The sequence below is a fragment of the Chinchilla lanigera genome, unplaced genomic scaffold (assembly GCF_000276665.1).
Source record: "Chinchilla lanigera isolate Chin_1 unplaced genomic scaffold, ChiLan1.0 scaffold00123, whole genome shotgun sequence".
NCBI classification, from domain to species: domain Eukaryota; kingdom Metazoa; phylum Chordata; class Mammalia; order Rodentia; family Chinchillidae; genus Chinchilla; species Chinchilla lanigera.
Genome location: NW_004955524.1, coordinates 398,715 through 423,019, shown reverse-complemented (window position 1 = coordinate 423,019; position 24,305 = coordinate 398,715). Strand labels below are relative to the sequence as shown.

The window sequence follows — 24,305 nt, the reverse complement described above, 5'->3', positions numbered from 1 at the left end:
TCCTATCAATTCCCAATGTCTGTCATATCTCCTAGTTTAAATTAACTCTTTCAGGCTTTACACTAGAGAAACAATGTGGTGCTTGCACCTGTATGTTTGATTTATTTCGCTTATGAGTATGGTCTCTAGTTGTGACCATTTGACGTGGCATTTTTTAAATGTAGTATTAGGTATAAAAAATAAAAAAGTCAAGACTTTTATAGGTAAATAGATGCAACTAGAGACCACACTCATCAGTGAAATAAATCAGATTCACATGTGTAAACATCATATTGCCTCCATATTGTAAGAATCTCAAAGAGTAAATAAAATCAGAAAGTTACAATAGACATTGTGAAAGGGAAAGAAACTGCTGGAAAGGAAAGAGCAACTAGAATAAGGGAAAAGAGAAACAAAGAAAGACAAAGGGAAAAACTATATATATATACACAAGGTAGCTAAGATAATTGTACTACTAATTTCTATTGGGTTATTGAAAGGAACAGTTAATGTTTAATTGTTTGATCAATCTAAATGTCTGTATCTGGTTATCTGAGTAATCACTTTGTAGATAACAATATGTAATACAATAACAATTGTTAATTTCCTATCACTTTGACATTCTGTATCACTGTGTTGTTTTGTTTATGTCTTTGTGTTTGTTAATTTGTCTTTGTTCCTTTTTCTTTAAAATAAAAAAGGGAGCAGACAACGGAACTCTTCAATTATTTTCTAAAAAGCTCTAGAGAGAAAATAAATGAAAAGAACAAATCTCTCCTCCTATTTCCATCTCTTGCTTGGTTCCCTTAAGGCTTGTGATACTGTTTTGTGCCAATCCCTTCCCCATTGCTTTCAATGTTCTTTTTTTTTTAGTTTACCTTTGGCTCCTTAGAACCTACACTCTGTGAAAATTGCCAATTTCTCTTTCTCTATCAGATGTGCTCCAGAGACTCACGATAGCCCATGGACTGTTCTCCCTGATGCTTCAGTTTAGCTGGATATGGGCAACACTGGTCAGTGAAGGTGAGAAAGATGTCCAATTTCTCTCTGACTCAAAAGAGCAGATGGACAGTAGAGAATCTGTAGAACTTCAAAACTGATTTCAAACATTCCCAAGACACATTTCTCATAGAAACCAACATGCAAAATTATTTAGTCTTTTGAAACTGTGTCTCACTATATAGTTCAGCTGGCCTTTAACTCACTATGCTGTCCTCAAACTTGTAGTGATACTCCTGCCTCAGCCCCCTTAATGCTTGGCTTATAGGCGTGTGCCACCACCCCCAGCTTTAAAAACCACATATAACATATGGACTGAAGAAGCAACAACAGCAAATGTTCGTTTTATTTTATGTGGGTGAACTTCGAAATCACCTCTAAGGATGAAAGTCACCTGTTTCATGTGAATGTATGTTCTCAGTATGGCATATTTCTATTTTCTTCTTCTTTGCTTGGGAATAGTCTTGTGACAATAAATGAGCCCTTCAGGGTGAATTGTCCGTATTTTCTTCTGTTTGCTTTTATTTCTTTACTTTTATGCCTGGAATCTTGGCATTTTCAACTTAATTTCTTCGAAGACTCTTCTCCAGTCCATCACGCTCCCCCATGTAAAGGCCTCACAAGGGACATGCATGGCCTCACAAAGAACATGAGAAAAAAAGATTATTGATTACCCTATTCTCCCACCTGCTTCATTCCGCATTCTAGCCACTCCTCGAAACTCCCTGAGACGTATCGTTCCCTTGTAAGTTTCCTGGGGTTTCTATAGTTTCTGGGAAGACTGCTACACAGGAAGTTCGCTTGCCAAGCAGGATGCGGTTGTTTTGGCTTGGAAGCTGCTCTCACGCCTGGTTTGCTGCGGACCTGATCCTACCCTGCGTGGAGGCTCTCAGTCAGTCGCTGGCCAGCTAATAAAGGCTCATTCTAAAATCTCAATTGGTGATCCGTGTGCTCCGGTGTTTGTCGGTCGGTACCTTGGTTCGGTTCTGAGTCCAGAACACCCCACGGTGCCAGGCAGTGTGTTCCCGGGTTTAAGCCAAACGTCCTCCTCCTTCACTGCTTCTAGTGACACTTGCCCTTCAGGGTTCCGCACACCACTGGGGGCCCACGAGGCCTCGCTATGCCTGGCTGCACGGTCTTGGGTCGCTCCCCGAGGCTTTGCATCCCTCAGGCAGTACAAGGGTGCCCCTGCCCGAGCGTGGGAGTCCACTATTAGAGCCCTGGGTCCTTTCCCGCCTCTTCAGTCGCTGCATGCTGCCTAGTTCTCCACCAGGCCTGGAGTCCTTTTGTTTCTCCTCGGGTTCTTCCATGCCTCTGCGAGGCTGCCCGAGTCTCCTCGGTCCTCTCTGACAAGGCTCAGGTCCCTCCTGGGCTTTCCACTCGCCAGGCTCGGTTCCCTCCGTGCCTCCTCTGGTTCCTCCGTGCCTGCTCGGGTTCCTCCCTACCTGCTCGGGTTCCTCCGTGCCTCCTCGGGTTCCTCGGGTTCCTCCGTGCCTGCTCGGGTTCCTCCGTGCCTCCTCGGGTTCCTCCGTGCCTCCTCGGGTTCCTCCGTGCCTGCTCGGGTTCCTCCGTGCCTCCTCGGGTTCCTCCGTGCCTCCTCGGGTTCCTCGGGTTCCTCCCTACCTGCTCGGTTTCTCCGTGTCTCCTCAGGTTCCTCCGTGCCTCCTCGGGCTCCTCTGTGTTTCCTCCGGTTCCACCCTGCCTGCTCGGTTCCTCCGTGCCTCCTCGCGATCTTCCGCCCCTGCTTCACTCGCTTCGTGCCTCTTCGTGTCCCTCCGTGCTTCCTGAGGCCGGAGTCCCCTAGGTCCTTTCCGCCTGGGTTCAGGTCCCTCCGTTTCTCCTTGGCACCCTCAGGGCACTGAGGATCCCACATGCCAGGCCTGGGCCTCTGTCTGCTTTGCCTCCGCCCCCTCCTCAGGTGTACCTCCCGCCCTCAGGGTCCCACTCCTCGGCCTGGAGTCCCTGCAGTCTCTCCTCAGACCTCTTGGTGGAGGTTGTACTTCTTCAGCTCAACCCGAGGAGGTGGAACTGCCCAAGACATAACCACACTGAAATGAAAAAGAAAACAAAGGTGGCCGTCTCCGCAGCCTTGGATTACCCGTCTCTCTCTCACTGGACTCAAGGACCTTCTGACACACGAGGACCAGTTGTTCTGGGCGCACACATGTGCAGCTGTCTTCTCACCTTGATTTGGCGCCCGGCTTTGAGTTTGAACCCTTCACCCTGGCGCCTGAGTCTCTGTGCACTGCCCATTCATTGGCCGCCTTTCCTGCTTTTGGACGGGCTGGACCCTGAGGTGCCGGCTTGGCTCCCTCGGCCCACCTCGGGTGAGCACCCCTTCCCTCCACCCCTCCTCGGCCGGGCTCGGCTTGGCTCTCTCCGAGGGCCTGCATTGCTTCCTCCTGCCCCTCAGCGACCTGCGGGGCCTGCCGCTGTCTTTCCCTTTAGCCTAGGCTTTCTGAGCCGTGCCCAGAAAGGCAGTCCCCTGCCAAGGCAATCAGAAAGGAAAGAGCTGTCCTCACAGCACCAGATGCTGAATTCAGAGGGATATTTGGCGCTACTCTGAAAACTAATATTAAGGTGAGAGTCCAGGAGAAATGAACAGATTCCAAGGTACAGATGAAATGACCAAACTGAACAGAGAAGCAAGAAGCAAAAATGTAATCATTGTCAATCACCTTGGACAAACAGTCCAGGAGCCTATAACTCGAGGAAGGAGGCCTTCTTGAAATTAGAAAAACTTCCATTTTTTGAATACACTTCAAGAATACATTTGAATACACTTCATGAACAGAAACAGAATTAAGAATAAAAAATCCTTCCATCTCTACAGATAAATTGTGTTATTCCCTAGTATTGTACCATATGTAATCGTCATGATAAAAATTTGACCATGTAAACATCTCTTTTGTTTTCTCTACCTAAGATTTAAGTGAGGAAAATGGTCCAGAACTTCTGTTCAGACGTTGACCAAGTGAAATAATTAAGAAAAGAAATCTCACCAGGAGAGATTGGAGAAATAACCACGGGTAATAATGAAATATGAGTAAAAGTTATTTAGACTACAAAATAAAAGGATTTGTTAATGAGTACTTCGGAGATGTCAGTTTTGAATTTTGAAGGTTTCACACATTGAATTATAAAAATAACTTGTTAGTTTAGAGTCTTTTATGTCTCTACACAGGGCTCATTGCATATTATCACACATTGTCTGAAGGAACAAAGCCCAGCCTCAATTTTGACAAATTTTCTATTATGATATTCACTATATTTGTATTTTCTTTCTTTTGCTGTATTCTTTCCTTGTGGAGTCAATTTATTGCTTGGAATTTCCTCAAGGTAATATTCTAATTTTTGTTTTCTTTTGTAATTTTCATCTCTTCTCATTTTCTTGTTTGTTTTTAGTAATTTCCTGGAAGTACTTGTTGGCTTTCCAGTGTTTTCATTACTTTACTCAGTACTGATACAGGGATATTTATTCTACATTTGAGGTACTTAAGCTATTTCAGTCAGTATGGCTTCAGTTGTCATGCTTTTAATTTTAATGTATCATATCTATATAATCTTCATTTGCATGATCTTTTTCATCATTGTTTCTTATTACCTACAAATCTTATAGATTATTTTCAGTCCTTTGAAGAGGTTAAATACACTACATGTAAATTCATATTGTGAGTACCCTATTGGAATTGCTTCATGCAGGCAAGTTTACCTACTAACTTTTGGTTTCTAGACATTTTTTCTTCTTCTTTGGCTTTATACTTCCATTTTGAGAAATGTCTTAACACAAAGTGCAAGCTAGCCTTGAAATCTCTACAGAGCCCAGGATGGTACTAAACTCACACTTCCCCTGTGTCAGCCTTCCACGTGCTAGAATTATAGACAACCACTATGACACACACCTTGACTTACTTCTTTTTCTTCATCCTTGTTAAAGTTTAAATTACTACCTTGATTTGAAGGATTTTTTTTCTTCTCTCATGTTTTCTTCCATCTAGCGTTTTGTTTTCAGCTATCTTAGCCTTCTGTAAATCCATACCAGAACTGGGACTCATGAAAATGTTTTTTATAGATTTTAAACTGCTAACCATGATCCAGAAAAACTCAAGATCCAGGTCCCTCACTTCAGGTTCTAAGAACTATCATGTCATAGTTCAAATGTACTGATGCATTTTGCAAAATATTGTTCATGGGCCCATATGAATGTAAGGAGTTATAGCTCCTTATCCCACATACATTTGGTAACCTTCCACTTGCATGCATATTTTATAAGTGAGAATATAAACAATTTCTTATTGGGAAAATAGAACAGGCAGAATTTCAGACAAATATTTGGCTGAAAGAAAAGTTTACTGATATATGATTTTGTAACTAAAAATAAAAGAATTTTTAAAGTTATACAGTAAAGTACACTACCATTAATCTTCTTTAGAATTCATTAAGCACACTTTTCCCTCATTATTTCCACTTTCTGAAGCTGTTCTTGAATTCCCATATCTTAATTACTGTCTCAGTCACATTTCTGACTGCTGAGCCACAATATCGTATACCTGCCACGTAAGGAAGAGATATTTATTTTAGCTCACAGTTCCATCAATAATTGTCTGGCTCCAAGGCAGGATGACTTGGCAGAGGGGTGTGACAAAGGGAGATATTCACGGTATGGTGATAAGGAGCCAGCAAGAGCGATGGATAGTTGGAAAGGACGTACACCTTTGCAGGCTGTGCCATCCATGAGCCCCTCAAAATACTTTCATTCATTTTAAACATATTTTCCCCATCATTCTTGGCAATTTTTTTATGGAATAAGTTTTTTTTTTAACTGTCAACATCCACTCTATGTTTAATCATGTCTTTAAAATTTTCTTGGTTTTAGCATGAATTGGACAAAGTTCTCTCTTTAAAACATCAGTAAGAAGTCATCAGTTGGGTTTTATTCAAATCACCTGGGGATATCTTTCCTCTATGGGAGGACAAAAGTCATAAAAATTCCCCACACATTAGCCCACTTCAAACACTCCATCTGCTTCTCCAGAACTCCAGTGGGCTTTCTGGAAATGATTTCTTCATGAAAAAGCTGCTCAGAAATATCAATGACTTGAGCACATAATACTAAGTTATCTTCAAACCCAGTCTGCCTGGAATGGAGACATTAAAGTTCTTGTTATTGGCCTCCAGTGTCTATTACAGAAGCGCTGCTATTTATGCCTGTATTCTTTTTTTTTTAAAGGACACTAATTATCACAAAGTTAGTAGCTTAGAATGACAGAATTATATTCTATGGAAGTACTGTAATACAGGTATTTGAAATGAAGATTCCATCAAATTAATCATTTTTTTGAGACTCTGTTCATAATTTCTGTGGTGCTCTTAAACCTCGGATTGAAATGGGATTCACCCCAATCACTACTACTGTCATAATGTAGAGGTTTCTGGTTAGAAACACAACAGTTATATTGCATCAGAGCTTGCCTTAATGGCCTTACCTTTTTATTTACAAACACCCAATTTTCAAATGAGATCATATTCATAAATTCCAGTCTTCAGAAGACACAACTCAACCCAAAGCAACTCTAACCCAACTTAGAAAGGATCCCTTCAGTAAGGTAGTTCATGCATTTATGTGTCAATCTCAGCCATGTTTTCATATATGATTGTGTTTTTATTGGATGTAACTTGAAATACCAAGGTTGATATACAAGAAAGATATTCATTTAAAAATTTAATTACATATTTTAATTAAACCTATTAGTTCAACATACTCTTATTTTTATGTGCTTAATATACAATTATTATTGACTGTGAACATTCATTATTTCTCAAAATTTTATTTGAAAATCATTGAAGATTTTGCACTTATTGCCTATCTTTATTTTGACTAGATAGTTTTCAAATGCTAATGAATGCATGAGGCTAGAATCTTACAAATTGAAAAATACTTTTAAATAAAATGTATAGAATTTAATTTTTAAATTTATAGATTTACACACTTCCAGGAAGACGGCAGAGTGGTTAGAAGCAGAAGTCAACCTCTCCAAGATTTAGAATCCAGACACTGGAAAACAACAAAATGGGGAAGAAAAGCACAACATGCATCCCCAGAGCTCAGGAAGGATGTTAGGGTAAAACTTGAGCACACAGAGAAAGTGAAGATACAAACCTCTGTACAGGAAAAAGGAGGGGGCAATCTGAACTTTTTATTGGCTCCTGGCTCATGGTGTGAGAGAGGAGGATCAAACCTACAGAGAGATAACATAAGTGCAGGTGACTCCAGAGACCTCCAGGAAGAAACACACCAGGGGAATAGAACAGTAGATGCTGGGCCTACAACGGCTGGTGAGAGACTCCAGTCCAAGCTACTTCCATGTCTGCTGAAGAGGGTGCTTGGTCGGATGCCAGTTTAGGGCACACCCAGTTGAACCTGAGACATTGGGCATCAGGAGCTGTGATCAGGTTGGCAAGAGACAACCATAGTATTGTAGGCTGAACAAATCAAGCCACAACTCCAAGACCAGACTGAACTGCTGTGGATTTGACAGTACCAGAACTGGCACCCTCCCCTAATTCTACTGCAGACTTGCTGGGGTTATCCAGTGCAGATATGGGCTCTCACTGCTTGCTATACCAGTGACAGCAGAGTTACAACCTGAATTGGACACTACCACAGAACTATAGATGTCAGAAGATAACCACAGGCTTAAAATCACAGGAAATTTTTTTTCTTGCTTTTGGTTTTTGTCTGTCTGTTTGTTTGTGATTGTTTGTTTTTATTTTTTCCTGAGAGTGAACATTGTCTTAGTTTTAGTTTTGTTTTTTTCTTTCTTCGTTTGTTTCTTCTTTCTTTCCCTCCTGTTTTCACTCATTTCCTGAGGCCTGGTTAATGTTTATCCTTTAGCTGTTCTTCGAATCTCTTTCTCTTCTTTTATTTCTCTATTTTTTCCACTGATCCCTTTGCAGTTTTCTTCCTTTATGGTAAAATCACTCTATGGAGTGGATATTTACTGTATATAGTTTTCTAATTTGTTTTAGATATTGTTATATAACTATAACGATAAATCTTGTACCTATGGTTAAAGTTGGCAAATTCATAGTTATCACAGTTTGTCATTTTCTAGTCTGTGTGTGATGATATTGTTATCACTGATTATAGTGTTTTACCCAAGGTGACAGTTGTGATCAGTTGATCTTCCTTATATACCAATACATACATTGTCTGGGAGTCATAAGTAGTACAATAGCCCTGTACCAAAGAACTGGGTGCTAGGCCAAACAAACAGCAACCTTTTATCCCTAACAAATTGGGACTGACTCAAGCTAAAAACCAGGTACACATAGAATGCATCTCTGAAATGTAGTCATTTCCTAAAGAAGTCTTGATGTTAATAATAAAGCTACCTAGCATAAGCAATTTACAAGCCTCAATTCAGAAAATAAATAAATAATAAAACAGAAAATTATAAAACATGGAAGCAAGATACAACCTGTAACTCCCAATCACACAAGGGAAATCAAGGGGGCATTGAGGTGCAAAAAATAAAACTCTTTGCAGCAGAATTTTATGAAATGGTGGCAGTGGAAGTAACAGAATAGATCAATGTCTCTCAACAATAACAAACCAGAGATAAAGAGATGATGACCATAATGAAGAAAATGGTTAATGAATCTAGACAGACACACTATTCTATAGAGAATAAAAAAAATAGGTAGAGATTTAAAAAAATAAAGGTCCTTAGGAAACTCAAAGAAACCATGAATGCCCAACATAGAAAAGAACTGGACTCCATAAAACAGATTCAAATACATATCCAGGAGATTAAAAATTCTACTGAAAGTTTGTGCAGTAGAGTCAACAAATGTGAAGATACAATATCAGATCAAGAAGATCAGCTTTTGGTTGGTGATATTCACATGAAAGACCTCTTAAAAATATCATAGGACCATAAAAGATCAATCCAAAAACTGATAGATGATGCAAAGAAGACTAATATAACATTAACTGGAATCAATGAAGAATGAGAAGATGGCACAAACGATGTTTAAAAAAACCTGTTCACAGAAGTAATATAAAACTTTCCAAGCATGGAAAAAGAACTTGAGATTCAGATAAGGGAGGCATATAGAACTACAAATAGTCGTGATCAGAAAAAAAACCTACACCAAGGCATATAATAGTCAAGATTCCAGAAATTCAAGCCAAGAACAGAACATTAAAATTGTTAGAGAAAGAAACAAATCACTTACAAAGGGAAACCCATCAGAATCATAACAGACTTCTGAACTGAAATGCTTATAATAAGCAGAGCATAGAAGTGAAGTATTTTAAGCCCTGAGATAAAACAACTTCCAGCCCAGATGATTGTACCCTGAAAAACTATGTTTCAAAATTAATGGAGAAATAAGATGCTTCCATGACAATGAACATCCAAAGGAATTCACAACCTCCAAACCAGCACTCCAAAAAGTTCTGAAGGATAATCTAGAAACTGACAATTAAGACAACTCCAAGATTCCCAATAGAATGACTTCACTAGGCAAGGCAAGCAATTAAATAAAAGGGAAAGAAAGGGAACCAAGAACAGGAAAATGGTATGACAAGGATAAGCCAATACATATTAGTTATAACCAACATTGTGAATGGTCTAAATTCACCAATCAAAAGGAACAGGTTGGCAGAATAGATCCAGAACAAGATCCAACAGTATGCTGCATACAAGGAACACATTTAACTTCAAAAGAAATTCATAGACTGAAAGTCAAAGGATGGAAAAAAGTACTCCATGTAACAGGAACCCAGAAAACAGCAGGGGTAGTTATTCTATTTGCAGACAAAGTGGATTTCAAGCCAAGACTGATCAAAAGAGATAAAGAAGGTCGCTACATACTTGTTAAGGGAACAATTCAAGGGGAACTGATAACAATTATTAGTATATATTCACCAAATACAGGTTCACCCAACTATATAAAACAAACACTAGTTGATATGAATATCCGATATGGAGTCCAGTTCTTTTCTATGTTGGGCATTCATGGTTTCTTTGACTTTCCTAAGGTCCTTTATTTTTTAAAATCTCTACCTATTTTTTTACTCTCTATAGAATAGTGTGTCTGTCTAGATTCAGTTTTAATGGGGGTCTTCAATACCCACTAACATCTAGATTGCATAAACACTCAAAAAATCAGGCTCCCCCCAAAATTTGAAGGCCCAGTCCAAAAATGGGCCTCTGAAATGAATAGACATTGCTCAGATGAAAAAGTACAAACATCAAGTAAATAGATGGAAAAAGTGCTCAACATCACTGATTATTTGGGAAATGCAAATTAAAACAACACTGAGATTCCATCTCACTCCAGAAAGAATGGCTACCATCAAGAAATAAAATTCCCTATTATGAATGTGAAGAATATGTTTAACAAATATGTACTAATTTAAACATGAAGTTAACTTTTAAAAATTTAGTTCTACAAAAATTAATAATAATACTGTGGTTCTTTCCCATATTCAACATTCATCTATTTTTTACACATCACGATTTGTAAATCAATATAGATACATTAATAAGTAAAGGCCATGTTCACATTGGAATTTACTATTTGTGCTCAGTATTATTTATATTTTGACAAATTTAAAGTCATATATACTCAACCCTACACTGTCATGTAAGATTTTCCTTTCCTGAAAAATCCACTGAATTCAAAGATTGCCATCTTTGTCTCTGTAACCCTGCTCTTAATGTTTTGGGTGATGTGAAATACGAAGTAATTCCCAGCCTGGCAAGCACAAGGTCCTGAGTTTAATTCCTGGTCCAAAAAAAAGAGTAACCTCCAGTTTTCCTCTTTGGTTTCCCATACAGGTAAACTCCCCTGGAAACCCAAACAATGGAAAAACTCAAGGTTGTCAGTGCAGAAATGGATCAGTACAATATATTAAAATGTGAAATCTGAATATTCAAAACTACTTTGCAAAAGGGAAGAACCCAAATAATATAAATCAAAATGCAACTTATTCATGCATTGACCTTAAGTTATCAACTTGGATTTTCTGGTATTAATGTAATTATTGCCACCTGAAACAGGAGCACAAACGGCTTTAAGTCTTAGCATATGTGGCTAGACACAGAAGCGCACGGGCCACACAGGAAGTTTTCCGAGGCTCCTCTGAACCTTGAATGTGTGCATTTGTGACTTGTAATCTTCAGCTTCGGATGACATCGTACCCAAAGGTTCTTGGCTGAGCATGGGCCATTTCCTCAACGTAATATTGAATCATGTAGCTCAATATCTCAGCAAAACCTTGCGTGTCTGTGAAAATGGCTATTGACACAGGATTATCTGCCCAAGAGGAGGTGGCCCCTGCGGTGTTGCTATCTGTGGACTTGGATAAGATCACCGTGCCTCCAGGTGGACAGAATGAAACGCAAATATAATTTCCACCTTGTGTTTTTTAGTTGAACACCTGATCTCAGATATACAGCCCTGGCCCTGGAGAAAAGTGGTGGCAAATTCCACCAGGGAAAAATGCGCTTGGCTGAAAGGAGACAGGGGCTTAAAAGTGTCCATCTAGGTGAAAACAATAACACACAGGGGCATACACACACACACACTCACTCTGTTTATTTACCTGGTTGACACTGTGCTTCGTCCTCGCTCAGACCTAAGGGCTTGAGCACACTGCTGACATGTCCCTTTTGACTGTCATCCTCTTTCTCCTGCAGCTTCCTGTCTTACTGTGTGTCTTTGAGAACGAAGCCTGCCTTCACAAAAGAGGCACCAGCGTGCACCGGAATGGAGATGTGCTGATCGGGGGTACTTTCTCTCTTTATATATCTCTATATTTCACTGGTATTTTTAACCTGGAGCCTAAGAAAGACTTCTTTACCATGCAGTAAGCGGCTTCTTCATGTTTTCAATTTCTTTTGTGTTATTAGGATAGATAATACCTGGAAATTTGTGGACAGGTTTATCAGTATTGTCCATATTGCTTCCTACCCTGTCCTTCCCACCTATTTGGGCACATAACTGTCTGCAAACTATTTTGAATTTGCATATACTCCTTTTCACCTTTTAGAAGGTGAAAGGTGATATTCTATTTTCACTTTCTTATGTTCCTGTTTTCAGGGTTGAAACATGAGGGAGACACCACTCTCCACCTTACTCCACTAGCCATACCGCTCTTCCTCCATGATCGGTCGCTGCAGGCATTAAATGATTGAATTCAGGGTTATGAGGCTACAGAAGAATATCACTGTATAAAACCCAGGGTCTGCTATTGCCCCTTAATTGTGCATGAAACTACCTACATCCCTACATCGTTTCCACTGCTATTTATACTATAGCTGTTGGGGGAAAGTTACTGCTGTAGATATTCTGTTATTCTTTCAAATAACATAAATGCTATTTCATGAAAGGTGTGCTCCAAGTCTTCTGGAGCTGCAAGATAGGCCAGAAATGGGGATAAGCCAACTGTGAGGTTTTTAACCTTCCATTTTATTGTCTTTCAATTGGACACACATATTCTCTGCTTGCAGATACTATCACATCAATTTTGTAGAAAATGTATAATGAGATCCCAGATTTTGTGGTGTTTCAGATGATAGTAGGGGATGATTTGTGTCCCCAAAACAGTAGGAAGTGTCACTGAAATAATGATTATGTCTTTTATCAGATCCCCGGGCCACAAGTGTTGCTGTGGCCCCTCCCATCTTTGGAAGCAGGGATGGCAGAGGGAGAAATCGGGGCCTCTTCCGTGTGTAGACAGTGACTGCCTATCTCACGTTCCTCATCGTGTTCAGACGTTTGCCTAAGGTGGTAGGAAACTCCCAGACTTAAAATTTCTTCTGCCTCAGCCTCTGGAGCAGCTGGCATTACAGGCAGGGATTTTTTTATAACTTTCCAGAATTTGTTTGGTTTCATTACCCATGCATTTTTGTACAAACATTGATTTTATTTCCTGATGTTAAGAAGTGTTTTCAACCTAATGAGAGGTCACTAGGATTTTTGGGTGCGTGAGTGAGGGAAATCTCTGAATTACTCATGGCACTTGCTGAGATGATGGAGCTGTAAATATAAATATAGATATAAATATAAGTATAAATATAAATCTTCCAGTGTTCTTCCTGGTTTGTTTAAAATATTAAATTTGTTTGTTTATTTTCCCTAAAGTATCATTCTTCCCTTTTTTTAGCCTTTATGAATTTGCTGTGCATATCCCTTTTTACGATTAGTTTCATGATATCATGTGTTTCAGGATATTTCTGAAGTATTTTTCCTCTTGCCATAAAAAACCATATTTGTTCCATTTTTGATTACAGTACATGCACTTTGTTAGAATTTTATGGCTTTGTTAGATTTTCTTTTACAACTTTTGTTAAGAATTCTGTTATCTTAGATGCGTTGTCCCCCAAATGCTTTAACTTGCTGAGTTTATCATTAAAATGTTCTGGCCGTTCTTAGTTACACAGTTGTTGTTTGGCCGTTGCACTTTGTGTGTATCATGGGTCCTCTTCAGGTTTTCTCCTTAGATTTATGAGGTGAACAGTCTTAGGCTTTTTGAGATACTGATGGCATCTTCTCCATTCAGTTACTTGTCCTATTAGTTACTGAATACTTATGTTATACTAAGTCATTCTCTGACCCTTCCATAAATACTGTCTTCATCTATATTAATTGGGAAGACTGTTGATGCCACTTTCTTAAGATCTTCATCCCACAACACTCAAAGGAGAGCATGTGTTATTCATAGTGTAGTTCATAGTTTTCATAACAAATGATCTGTCTAGTGTGGATGGTTAGAGTAGTTTTCTGTGTAATCCATCATGTCCTAGGAGAATGATCTTCTAATCCTGTCCAAGTGATATACGCGTATCACTTCCTGTATATTTTCACACAGATAAATGTTAAGAAGGATTGTGCTTACTTACATTCAAATAATATTAGGCAAATATCTTTCTCATGAACTAACTGTTTTACTCTGTTCAGAAATGTGAGAATACTAGCAAATCTATCAAAATTTCTAATGAGCTATATATTTTGATCCTTCATTTGAACTTTATTTTGAATGTTTATAGCAAGCTTGTGTTAATTTTATAGAAACATACTTTTTGTATTCTACTTAAGAATTTTCTAGTTGAGTCAATATTTTTTCATACTGGAGACTGAAATCAATCTACAACCCAGATTTCTTCCTCTTCTTTTCTCCTCCTCCTCGTTCTTTTTCTTGACAGTGTTTTGCTAAACTTTTAAGTTGCTCACATTGGGCTTGAACTGAAGTTTTTTTCTGCATCAGACTCACAGATTTCTGAGATTACAATCATGCACCACCATGCATGACTTCTAGGCATGTACTTTAGGAATAACTGAACTGTAACTCCATTCAGGTTCAGTAAATATTAAAATTTTTATTTCACATCTATTGAAACCTTCTATCAATGCTTGTATAATTTTATTTCCTTTTCTATTTCATTTGCTTTGGTAAGTGATTATATTTTTTATTTTTAAAACAAAAACAGATCTTTATGTAGATCAACGCTATGAATTTACAGTAGCCTTTGTGAATCTGCTGTGCATAGTCTCATTTTCTTACTTAGTGTTGTTAATGCTTGTCATCCCTCAAACTTTTTCTCTTTATCAGGCTGGACTGAATCTCTACTTTCTTAATTTTCCCATGAAAACATCTGCTGGTTACTTCTCCTTGGACTGATTTCTTTTAGCACCTAATACTAAACTATCTTACACATTTTTACATTGTCCTTCTCTTGTTGGAGAAGGCTTGCTTCCCACACACACATCCTTCCTTTGGTTTACACACCAAGAAATCCATTGCGTCCATATTTTTTCACACAGCCATCATTTCCCTGTGTGCATAGGTCTCTGGGCTCTCGGTTACCACAATCTAAACGTGGGGTTTCCTGTACAACCTAAGGGTAATTCATCAGAGTTACTATTATTTGTTAATTTTCTATTAGTACATGTCTGCTGTACATGCAGTTTTCAATCATCTTGGGGAGCAAGTGCACGTACATAGTAGAGCTCGATTGTTTTTTTAATCCCCTCCCACCCACTCCTTCCTTATCTTCTAAACTCCTTTCCCCATTTTTATTCTTCTTAATATTATTAATTTTATCTCATATTTGACATAAAACATTTACATTCATTGAGATTATTAGGTTCCTATACGTGGCACATCTTTATTCTACGTATTTCCTCTTCCCCTCCCCCTCTCCTCTCACCCGTGTGCTCTTGAACCCCTTCCCATTTGCCAGAGCTGTATCCCTTTGTTTCCTCTCTCCATCCTTAATTGATCTCTTTGCTTATACTTCACCTCACTAAAAGGAGAGATGCTATGTGGTATTTGAGCTTGTCTGCCTGATTTGTATTCAGAGTGGATATTATTATACACCCTCTGGCCCATTTGGTACATATTTGTGTGCTTGTGCATGTTGCTTAACCAACAAGATTTCAAATCTGCCTGCTCTCTGAGGAGTCACTGGACCAGAATTTCCTTTTCTTTTTCAGTGTTTTTGCATCTGCTGTTCTTTTTTTCCTACCATCTTGTTTTGGAATTCTATATCATTTTTATTGTTTTTTCCCTCTCTCTTTAAAATGGATCAGAATTTCTGTTGCTGCCCAAAAGATATGTCTATTCCAGAGACTTCAATGATTATCTTTAGATCTTGCATGGTTGTTGACAATAAAACCTAGTTTAACTTACTGGCTTCTCTGTGTTTCTAAGGTAGAATGTCTGAGATTTATAAGTAGACATTTATGTGTGTGATCCACAAATACATAATTAAAGGTAAAAGGCATCATCATACATAATTTCCAAATAGATATTATTTACTCAAAGACAGGGATTTATTTTTATTGACCTCATAATGAAGCTTTCAACTTTGCCTATTTAATAATTTTTGCCTGAAGGTGTTTTCATAGAGAACAGGTGAGAATAACAAGGCTGGGCCTTCCTTGAATTTTTTAATTCAAAGGGGCATCTGTTATAAACCCATGACCTGAAGTCCTACCTATTGAATCTCCAATGTTAGATGAAGATGTTAATGTACTTTCATTTCTTTCCTTTCTCCAAAATTGAGGTTATCAAGAAGTAATTTAAACATTTTGCTAATGACAATTTTAAATTTTCTGTTCTTCCCTTCAGGTAGTTTATATTTAGCTCATTTTGAAAGCCACATGAGCACAGGATTTTAGACAACTGTTGTATGTGTCTCTTTCCACTTATCTTTTGATAAAAGATTTTGCTAAACTTTCAGATTTTACCACAGAAGGGAAATCTCTGAGGGTCTTATTAAAAGAGTGGGATGACTGCGACCTACACAAAGTTTTGTAATTCAGTGAATACGGGTGGTACTAACACCTGTACCTTCTTGTGGGTGGACCCCTGTGCATAATTATGGAATGTAAATCTCACCCATGTACAGGGGATAAAGTTTAAATAAAAAATCCATGTACAAATCAATTAATAAGAATGATAGAAAGTTATTCAGAAATTATCTGAAAATATAGAGGAAATTATTAAGGAGCATAAACAAAGAAAATATATAAATTATAACAAGTGGTAAATAGAATAAAGACTTCATTTAAATATAAGTAATCAAATTAGATAGGAAAATTATCAATGTACTTATATTCTGTGTACAACGGATGCTTAAACAAAATGAATATGGGTACATTCACAGACATAATAGGGCAGTAACTATGAATCTATTACTATGCAGAATCCAGCCAGAAGAATACTATGGAAAATATGTTAATTACTAATTAATTATGTAAAGCTAAAGAGGATGATTAGATATTTTTAAAATGCATGCAACTTCATAATGGTATGAAGTATCCAACTATCACAAAATAAGTAGTTGTTATTTTACATATTATAATATTTTAGTATTATATTTAACATTATATTTTCAAATGAAAAAGAAGAAAAAGGACAAAGATAACATTTTTTTGTTCAGGAAGACGAGAATAAGTAGGATAAATAATAAGAAGTACTACAATGATAACTATATGGCATTATATAGGGAAATTTCAATGGTCGTCAAAAAATGGTGACATCTGTGTATTAATAAAATATTTCAAAATTAAATTAGGAAGCCCAATTTTTCAAACACATACTGATAGCTATATCCCACACTGAAGAATCTATACTGTGGGCCTAGTATGTAGGTCAGAGGTAGAGCATTTTCCAGGTAGGAGGTCAGGGTTTTAAACTACATTTCTGCAGATAGTAAGAACACACATTTCCCTTACTCACAAAGGAGTATTAATAAGAAGTGAACATTACCTATATCACTGACCAAGAATCAACACACAGTGCCATTAGGAATAATACAAAAAGTAGTGTGTTGTTTTCTTAATGAAATTTCAGATGTCACTGAATAGAAATGCAAGAAGTTGTCATTGACTGGGAGAGTATTTGTTTTCAAAATAGTGCAAAAGCTGAAGTGATAAGGGCTAGTAGGAATAAGCACTGCTACAAGTGTACATTTTTACATTGACTTTAGTTAGATATCTTTAAAGTATAAAATACTATGTTTAAAATTATAAGGTTGTTTTGTAGATTTCTGTTTTTCGCAGTCCTCCACTGCATCAACCTATTCTCGAATGTGAATGCATTTTCATGATTTCTTTTTTTTAGAGGTCCTCATTTGTTCTATACATCTTGGTTTTTGGTGGTGGCAGATACACAATTTTGACTGACAACAGATTTAGTTCACTGAACTACAAGCTTTCTGCTGCAGCATAATCATCCAACAGATGTCATATTCTTCTGCTTGTCCCAGACCTTTGCTTAAAAATTCTTTTTCTCTTCATTGATATCTCTCACTTGACATGAATATCATTGCTGTAATGTGGACACATTTAATAATGTATTAATATGTCCAATTATTTTAGCTGTTGGTGTCAAGGACCATCTACAAATCTAATGTTAAGGTGATCTCGTTGCCCACCCCTTTAGAATTTTCTCCATGTATATGGAACCTGAAAATGACCTTCTAGAACCTAAGTGTTGCTATTTTCTTTAACTAAAATTAATCTCATTTCATGGGGCTAGTTCTACCAAAGACAGAATAAGTTTCCTTGTTGTTTAACTCTTTTTAGAATATATTTTGATGATATTACCTTAACATTTTAATTTAAATACCAACTATTTCAATGCAGGTAGGAACAAATAAAATGAGAGATAGATCTTTCCATGGGTGGAAAATATGCATAACTAAAGTATCCCAGATTAGGTAAGAAAATAATAGTAGAGTCTTTTCTCTAAGTACTTCTATGCTTTCTATGCAGGCTTATGCCCAACAATTACCAGAATTTTCTAGCCTTCATTTTTGCCATTGAAGAGATCAACAGGAATCCTCATCTTTTACCCAACATATCTCTGGGACATGAGTTCCATAATTTCCTTTACAGTCACTGGATGATAATGAAGAGCCCTCTCATTTTGCTCAGTGGACAGGATGAAATTCCTAATTACAGCTGTGGGAGAGAGAGAAAATCTGTAGCAGTGCTAACAGGAACAGCATGGGCCACTGCTGCTCGAATTGGACCACTGCTGGAGCTCTACAAATTTCCCCAGGTGATAGAGCTGTGGCGAGAAAGGGTGATACCATGTACAGTGGCATCTCAGTTCATGAGGTTAACTCACCCTATGGTTATGGAAAAGATGGCCATGAATATGTGGGGAAGAGGGCTGTGGTCATGTTCGTCACCTGATGTAGAGTTCACAAACAAAACAAAATTAAACCAAATGCTTTTGTTTGTGAATGAGATTGTTCACAAAGAAAAGGGTTTGTGAACTGGGGTACCACTGAATTTTTGGTACTATTTTCAGGTGCCTAATTGCACGATTTTCAGGTGCCATTTTCAGGGGTGGGAGGAGGAAACTGTGTTTGCGTATCTTTCAAAGTGGATAATCTCAAAGAGCGAGAGCACAGAGGGTTTTCAGTTAGTTTTTTTCTGCAGCAAATAAGAGGGAGAGAAATTCCAGAGTTTTTCTGGAAATTTACATCTGATTGATAATTTTCAAAAAGCTCTTATAAGTGAGATGATTATAAGATGTGAAGAAAAATACCTTCTCCTACCAATTCCAGCTTTTATTTAGTAATTTTCAGGTCTGAGATTGGGATTTAGGTCAACACTCCTGTTCATACTGCTTCCGACATCTTTTCCTTTCAGGTTTCCTGTGGTTCTTTCGATCCTACACTGACAGAGAGGGACGGGTTTCCTTCTCTCTATCAGGTGGCCCCAAAAGAAACGTCACTGGCCCTTGGCATGGTCTCCTTGATGGTTCATTTCAGCTGGACCTGGATAGGACTGATCATTACAGAAGGTCAGAAAGGTCTCAAATTTCTCTCAGATATGAGAAGAGAGATGGACAGGAATGGAGTCTGTGCAGCATTTGTGAAAATGATCTCAACTCCTCTTGTGTCGTATGTCAACAGCCATCCACACCGTGATATCCTGACGAAGACTATATCACCGGTAAACGTGGGTATCATTTACTATGACACCGATGGTCTAAGTGATATAAACTATCACATAGGGCAATACAGAGTGACTTGTAGAGTCTGGGTCACAAACTCACAATGGCATGCTGACATGTCTGGGAAAAATTTTATGCTTGACCCATTCCATGGGACTCTCATTTTTTCAAACTATCATGAGGAAATTTCTGATTTCAAGCGTTTTGTCCAGGAAGCAAACCCTTTCAAATATCCAGAAGACACTTACCTCACTATGTATTGGTTCCAGAATTTCCACTGCTCTTTCTCTGATTCTGATTGTTCATTGAAGAACTGCACACCCAATGCCTCTCTGGCATGGCTGCCTCTAAGTCGTTTCAACACGGCCATGAGTGACAGGAGCTACAATGTATATAATGCTGTGTATGCTGTGGCCCACGCCCTCCATGAGCTGCTTCTCCAACAAGTGGAAATATACCCAGTGGGAAATGCGGAAAGGCTGCTTTACCCCTGGCAGGTAACGTGTCTACCACTGGGTGCCATGCACTGTCATTAAGATACCTTTTTATTTTAGTTTTTCCATGTGTCCTGCGTCTAAGAAGTTTAAAATCCTTTCTGCAACAATACAAAACATTGTATACCATGCTTATTGTTAAAGAGGTAAATCTTGAACTGGGCAGAAACGGTCATCAATCAAGGATCAGCAGGCAGAAGGAAATAGATATGATGCAAAATCACTGCTTTGGTCTAAAGGAAGTTAATGCTCTGACCACCTACATTTTTCTTTAAGAAAAGTAAGCATTTTTCATAATATACTTCCAGAAAAACAGGAAAATGTGTAATACTTTATGAAATTAGGTGTTCCTAAATCCTATAGTGTGTATATTTTGTGAAATTTCTTATTTAATTGTAGAACCAATTTGGAGAACGATAGCCTCATTTTGCAGGTTGATATGGTGGAAACAGAAAAAGTAGTGGCTAGATTCTTCCTTTCTACAATTGGTTTTTCCCCTAATACCCATGCACACTATTTAAATAGGTATAGATGAATGTTTTAGTCTGAAATGTATGACATTTTAGGGACATTTAAAAATTTTACCACTCTATAGACTTTTCTTCCTTGCTTTTTATTATATACCAATGTTACATGTGCATAATGAAAAGGGAATTAAAAATAACTAGGGGCTTTCCCACATTTAAATTTTATATCTTTGCCATGGAATCCTTTTCACCATAGGATGCTGTGTCTCTTTCAGCTGCACCCATTTCTGAAGAACATTCAGTTTGACAATCCCATTGGAGAGAAAGTGAATTTAAATGAAGAATCAAAACTGGATTCAGAGTATGATATTCTCAACTTTTGGAATTTTCCAGAAGGCCTTAGGCTGAAGGTCAAATTAGGAACATTTTCTCCACGTGTTCCTCTTAGCCAACAATTATCTATAACTGATGATATAATAGAGTGGGGCTCTGATTTTACAGAGGTATTTTCATCTCATCCATAACACACACTTAAACTTTTGTAGAATTTGTGCACCCTATTTTATTCAGGATATGGCCACTTTTGACAGCTAGACAATTCAATTTCCAGTGTGATGGATTTTCTTATTTACCACTTTTCTGATGAAAGGAAAAGTAACATATTTTAAGCAGATGTTTGCAAATATTGATGTATCTTATTTTATTACATAAAACAGTATTGTATTTTATTGATATGCATGTATAAAAATTGTTTGCATTTATAGCTGTGAAGAAGTAAATGTCTAAAAACTCACCAAGGTATAGTTTCTCCCTCAGACTCCCCAGTCTGTGTGCAGTGAGAGCTGCAATCCTGGATTCAGAAAAGCCCCTCAGGAGGGAAAGGGTGCTTGTTGTTTTGACTGCACCCCTTGCACGGAAAATGAGGTTGCCAATGACACTGGTAAGAACATGTCTTATGAATACATTTATGGCCTCTATTTTATATTCACCCCATCCACCTAGGAAACAAAAAGACCTTGTGTGCAACAACAGTAATAAACTTTTTATTCACTCAGTTAGCAATTCATTTGTTCTACTCACTAGTATTAGCCCTTAAGACACACACTCCTTCCCCTTAACTATAACTTTTATTTCTTTTTCTCCCTCTCCTCCTCATCCTCTTTGTCCTCATCGTCATGCTGCTCCTCCTCATCTTGTTGTTGTTATTCTCCTCCTCCTCCTTCTTTTCCTTTTTTTCTTCCTCTTCCTCTTCCTCCTTCTCCTCCTCCTTTCCATCTTCACTTGGAATTAAACCAACAGGTGCTTTACAAATGAATTTAAAATTTCCAGCTGCTTTCACTTTTACATTGAGGTAGAATATCACTAAAATATCCCAGACTGACTTTAAACTTGTGATCCTTCTATCTCAGCCTACTGAGTAGTTGAGATTACAGGTCTGTGACTCTGTCCCTCTTACTTTCATTCTTTTATTTTTTTATTTTTTATTTTTATTTTTTGGTTTTTCTCCGGTACCGGGAACCGAACTCATGACCTTGCGCTTGCCAGGCAGGCACTTTGTCACTGAGCTAAATCCCCAGCCCCTACTTTCATTCTTTTAGAACCAGTGAAATCATAATTATTTTCAAAAACCTTATCCCCATTACAGAGTTTCTAAGTTCCACCTCCATCATGATTTTAACACCAAAAATTATTAAACTCCAAGATTTTACATTGTTTATAACTACATTAAATAATACTGAAGACAAATAGTTGCTGTATTTTTACTTTTCCATGCCTAGTACAGTTCTTGCCACAAAGCAAATGCTCAGAGGAATTCTGTTTGCTTTGAGACAGAGGGGTACCTTTGGTGTACAACATGCTTACAGTATAGCATAACCTCTAATACTAGAACTTTCACTCTGTTCTCCAGGAATTCCTCTGTGAGTAGAGATTATAACCTATGTCATCAAGTATTTTTTGTGCTTTAGTCCTACAAGACCATATGCACACAGAATAAGATATTTAAGAATAAATGATGTTCACATTTTTAAAGGTCATTTCAGAGAGGCAGAAGCATTAATATATCAAAAAGATTAGGGGTAGCAGAAATTCTAACTAGGATCAGCAGAGGTGGCCACAAAGGCATATTTGCCCTGTGTGTCATACTCCAAGATCCTAACATGACATGAACTTTCATGTCATTAAAACACAGATAAAATTTTTTTTAAAATTTTTTTGTTTTTTCATTTTAAAAATAAAAGGAAGAAAACATTAACAGATAGACAACATTTTACAAAATAGCAAAAGAACAGTACAGACAATATGGAGTTACAAACAAAGTGGTAGGGAATAATATGAGGATAAGGAAAAATATATGGTGAAGAAAAATTACAGAACTCTAATATTAAAGATTTTTCTATACAAACTTATTAATACTTCTATTTATGATTAATCATGACATGTTAAAACCATCATTCTACTGGCTATTTTAAATAGGTAGCTCTGTCTGATACAGGCTTAGATTTTACAGCATACTTAGTTTGATTTCAAATTTGCTTTATAATAACTAACTGTGCAGAGTCCCATGTATTAATGTGTGCACATATACTTCTTAAGGATTTGGTGTATGGGACTTTCATTCAGTGTTCCAAGTGTACATGTAGAAAAAAAAACTACTCTCCATTAACTTATTTTATCTGAAAATAAAAACAAATAATATTCATGCTATAGGCTCACCACTACTGAAATAGATGGTGGTGAAACTATTTTTACTTTATTTTCACATGAAAAGTGTTCTGTATATCTATACAAATGACCACATTTTCTGTATATTTTTACAAACGACCATATTTTAGTATATTTGCAGTTTTTATTTTCTTGATCAAATGTAGTAAGGGTTGCTCAAGATGAGCAACACATAAGCTAGGCATGGTGGTGCCTGCCTGTTATCCCAGCACTCAGGAGCCTGAGGTAGGAGGATCATTGCAAACTCTAAGCCAGCTTGGACTACATAATGAACTCAAGGGCAGCCTGAACTATACCATGAGACCTTGTCTCAAATAAACAAACAAAAACACATAAAAGGTCAAGAATTATAAGTAATAATTTTAAAATGTCCCATTATACCGTGTCTATGAACAAATTTGAATTCATAGTTCACAGTTTTGCTTAAGTTTTTATGTAAAGAGAATCAGTAGTGAAATTTGTAAGCATTCAAAAACACACTAATGCTGACTTAATGAAATGCTTGTGGAGAAAAAAAGATCGGGGAAATGATTCATTTTAAGAGAAGTACGCCAAATTATGTTACTCATAGCTGAAAATGCCATGACAAGAAATAAATTTCTCAAACCATCTTCCTTGTTGAACTAAATTTACATATAGTTTTCTAAATTGACATATATTTTATGGGGAGTATACCTCGACTATATTAAGTGTAGGAAATATAATTAAGTGTATTAGTTTCCATGAAAACAAAAATATCAATATATAAAAAGAATAAGACAGACTTACATATGACAATACAAGTAAATCTAAGTATATTAGAAGTAGGCGAAATCTTTCTAAATCTCATAAATTTTATTTTCAGAATCAATACAAATTTAACATTTTGTGGTTTAGTTTTTTTTATTTTAAAAATAAAAGGAGGAAAACATTAACAGACAAGATTTTACAAAATAGCAAAAGAACAGTACAAACAATACAGAGTTACAAATAAAGTGGTAGAAAATTAACAGTGCTTGTTGTATTACATACTGATATCTTCAAAGTAGTTTCGCATGAAAACAAAGAGACATGAAATATTGATCAATCAAGGACTCATTGACAGTTTCTTTCAGCAAAGAAATAGAAGACAGTAGATTAACTATGTTAACTATCCTGTATATACATACA

At 37.3% G+C, this 24,305-nt stretch overlaps 2 protein-coding genes across 2 annotated transcripts in view; both read left to right on the top strand.

The window, feature by feature from the left end:
* The window catches only part of LOC106146311 (vomeronasal type-2 receptor 116-like), an 84,585-nt gene extending 82,821 nt beyond the window's left edge, over positions 1 to 1,764 (top strand). The window contains exon 8 of the mRNA XM_013507331.1: positions 916 to 1,764. Coding sequence (XP_013362785.1) covers positions 916 to 1,079 — 164 coding nt within the window. The 3' untranslated portion in view covers positions 1,080 to 1,764. The remainder of the gene's footprint in view (positions 1 to 915) is intronic.
* Positions 1,765 to 3,905: 2,141 nt separating this feature from the next.
* The window catches only part of LOC102023188 (vomeronasal type-2 receptor 116-like), a gene marked incomplete at its 3' end in the record, with an annotated part of 32,162 nt that continues 11,762 nt past the window's right edge, over positions 3,906 to 24,305 (top strand). The window contains 6 exon segments of the mRNA XM_013507330.1: positions 3,906 to 4,007; positions 11,691 to 11,781; positions 18,277 to 18,565; positions 19,165 to 19,968; positions 20,708 to 20,935; positions 21,249 to 21,372. Of these exon segments, the coding sequence (XP_013362784.1) occupies positions 18,281 to 18,565; positions 19,165 to 19,968; positions 20,708 to 20,935; positions 21,249 to 21,372 (1,441 nt within the window).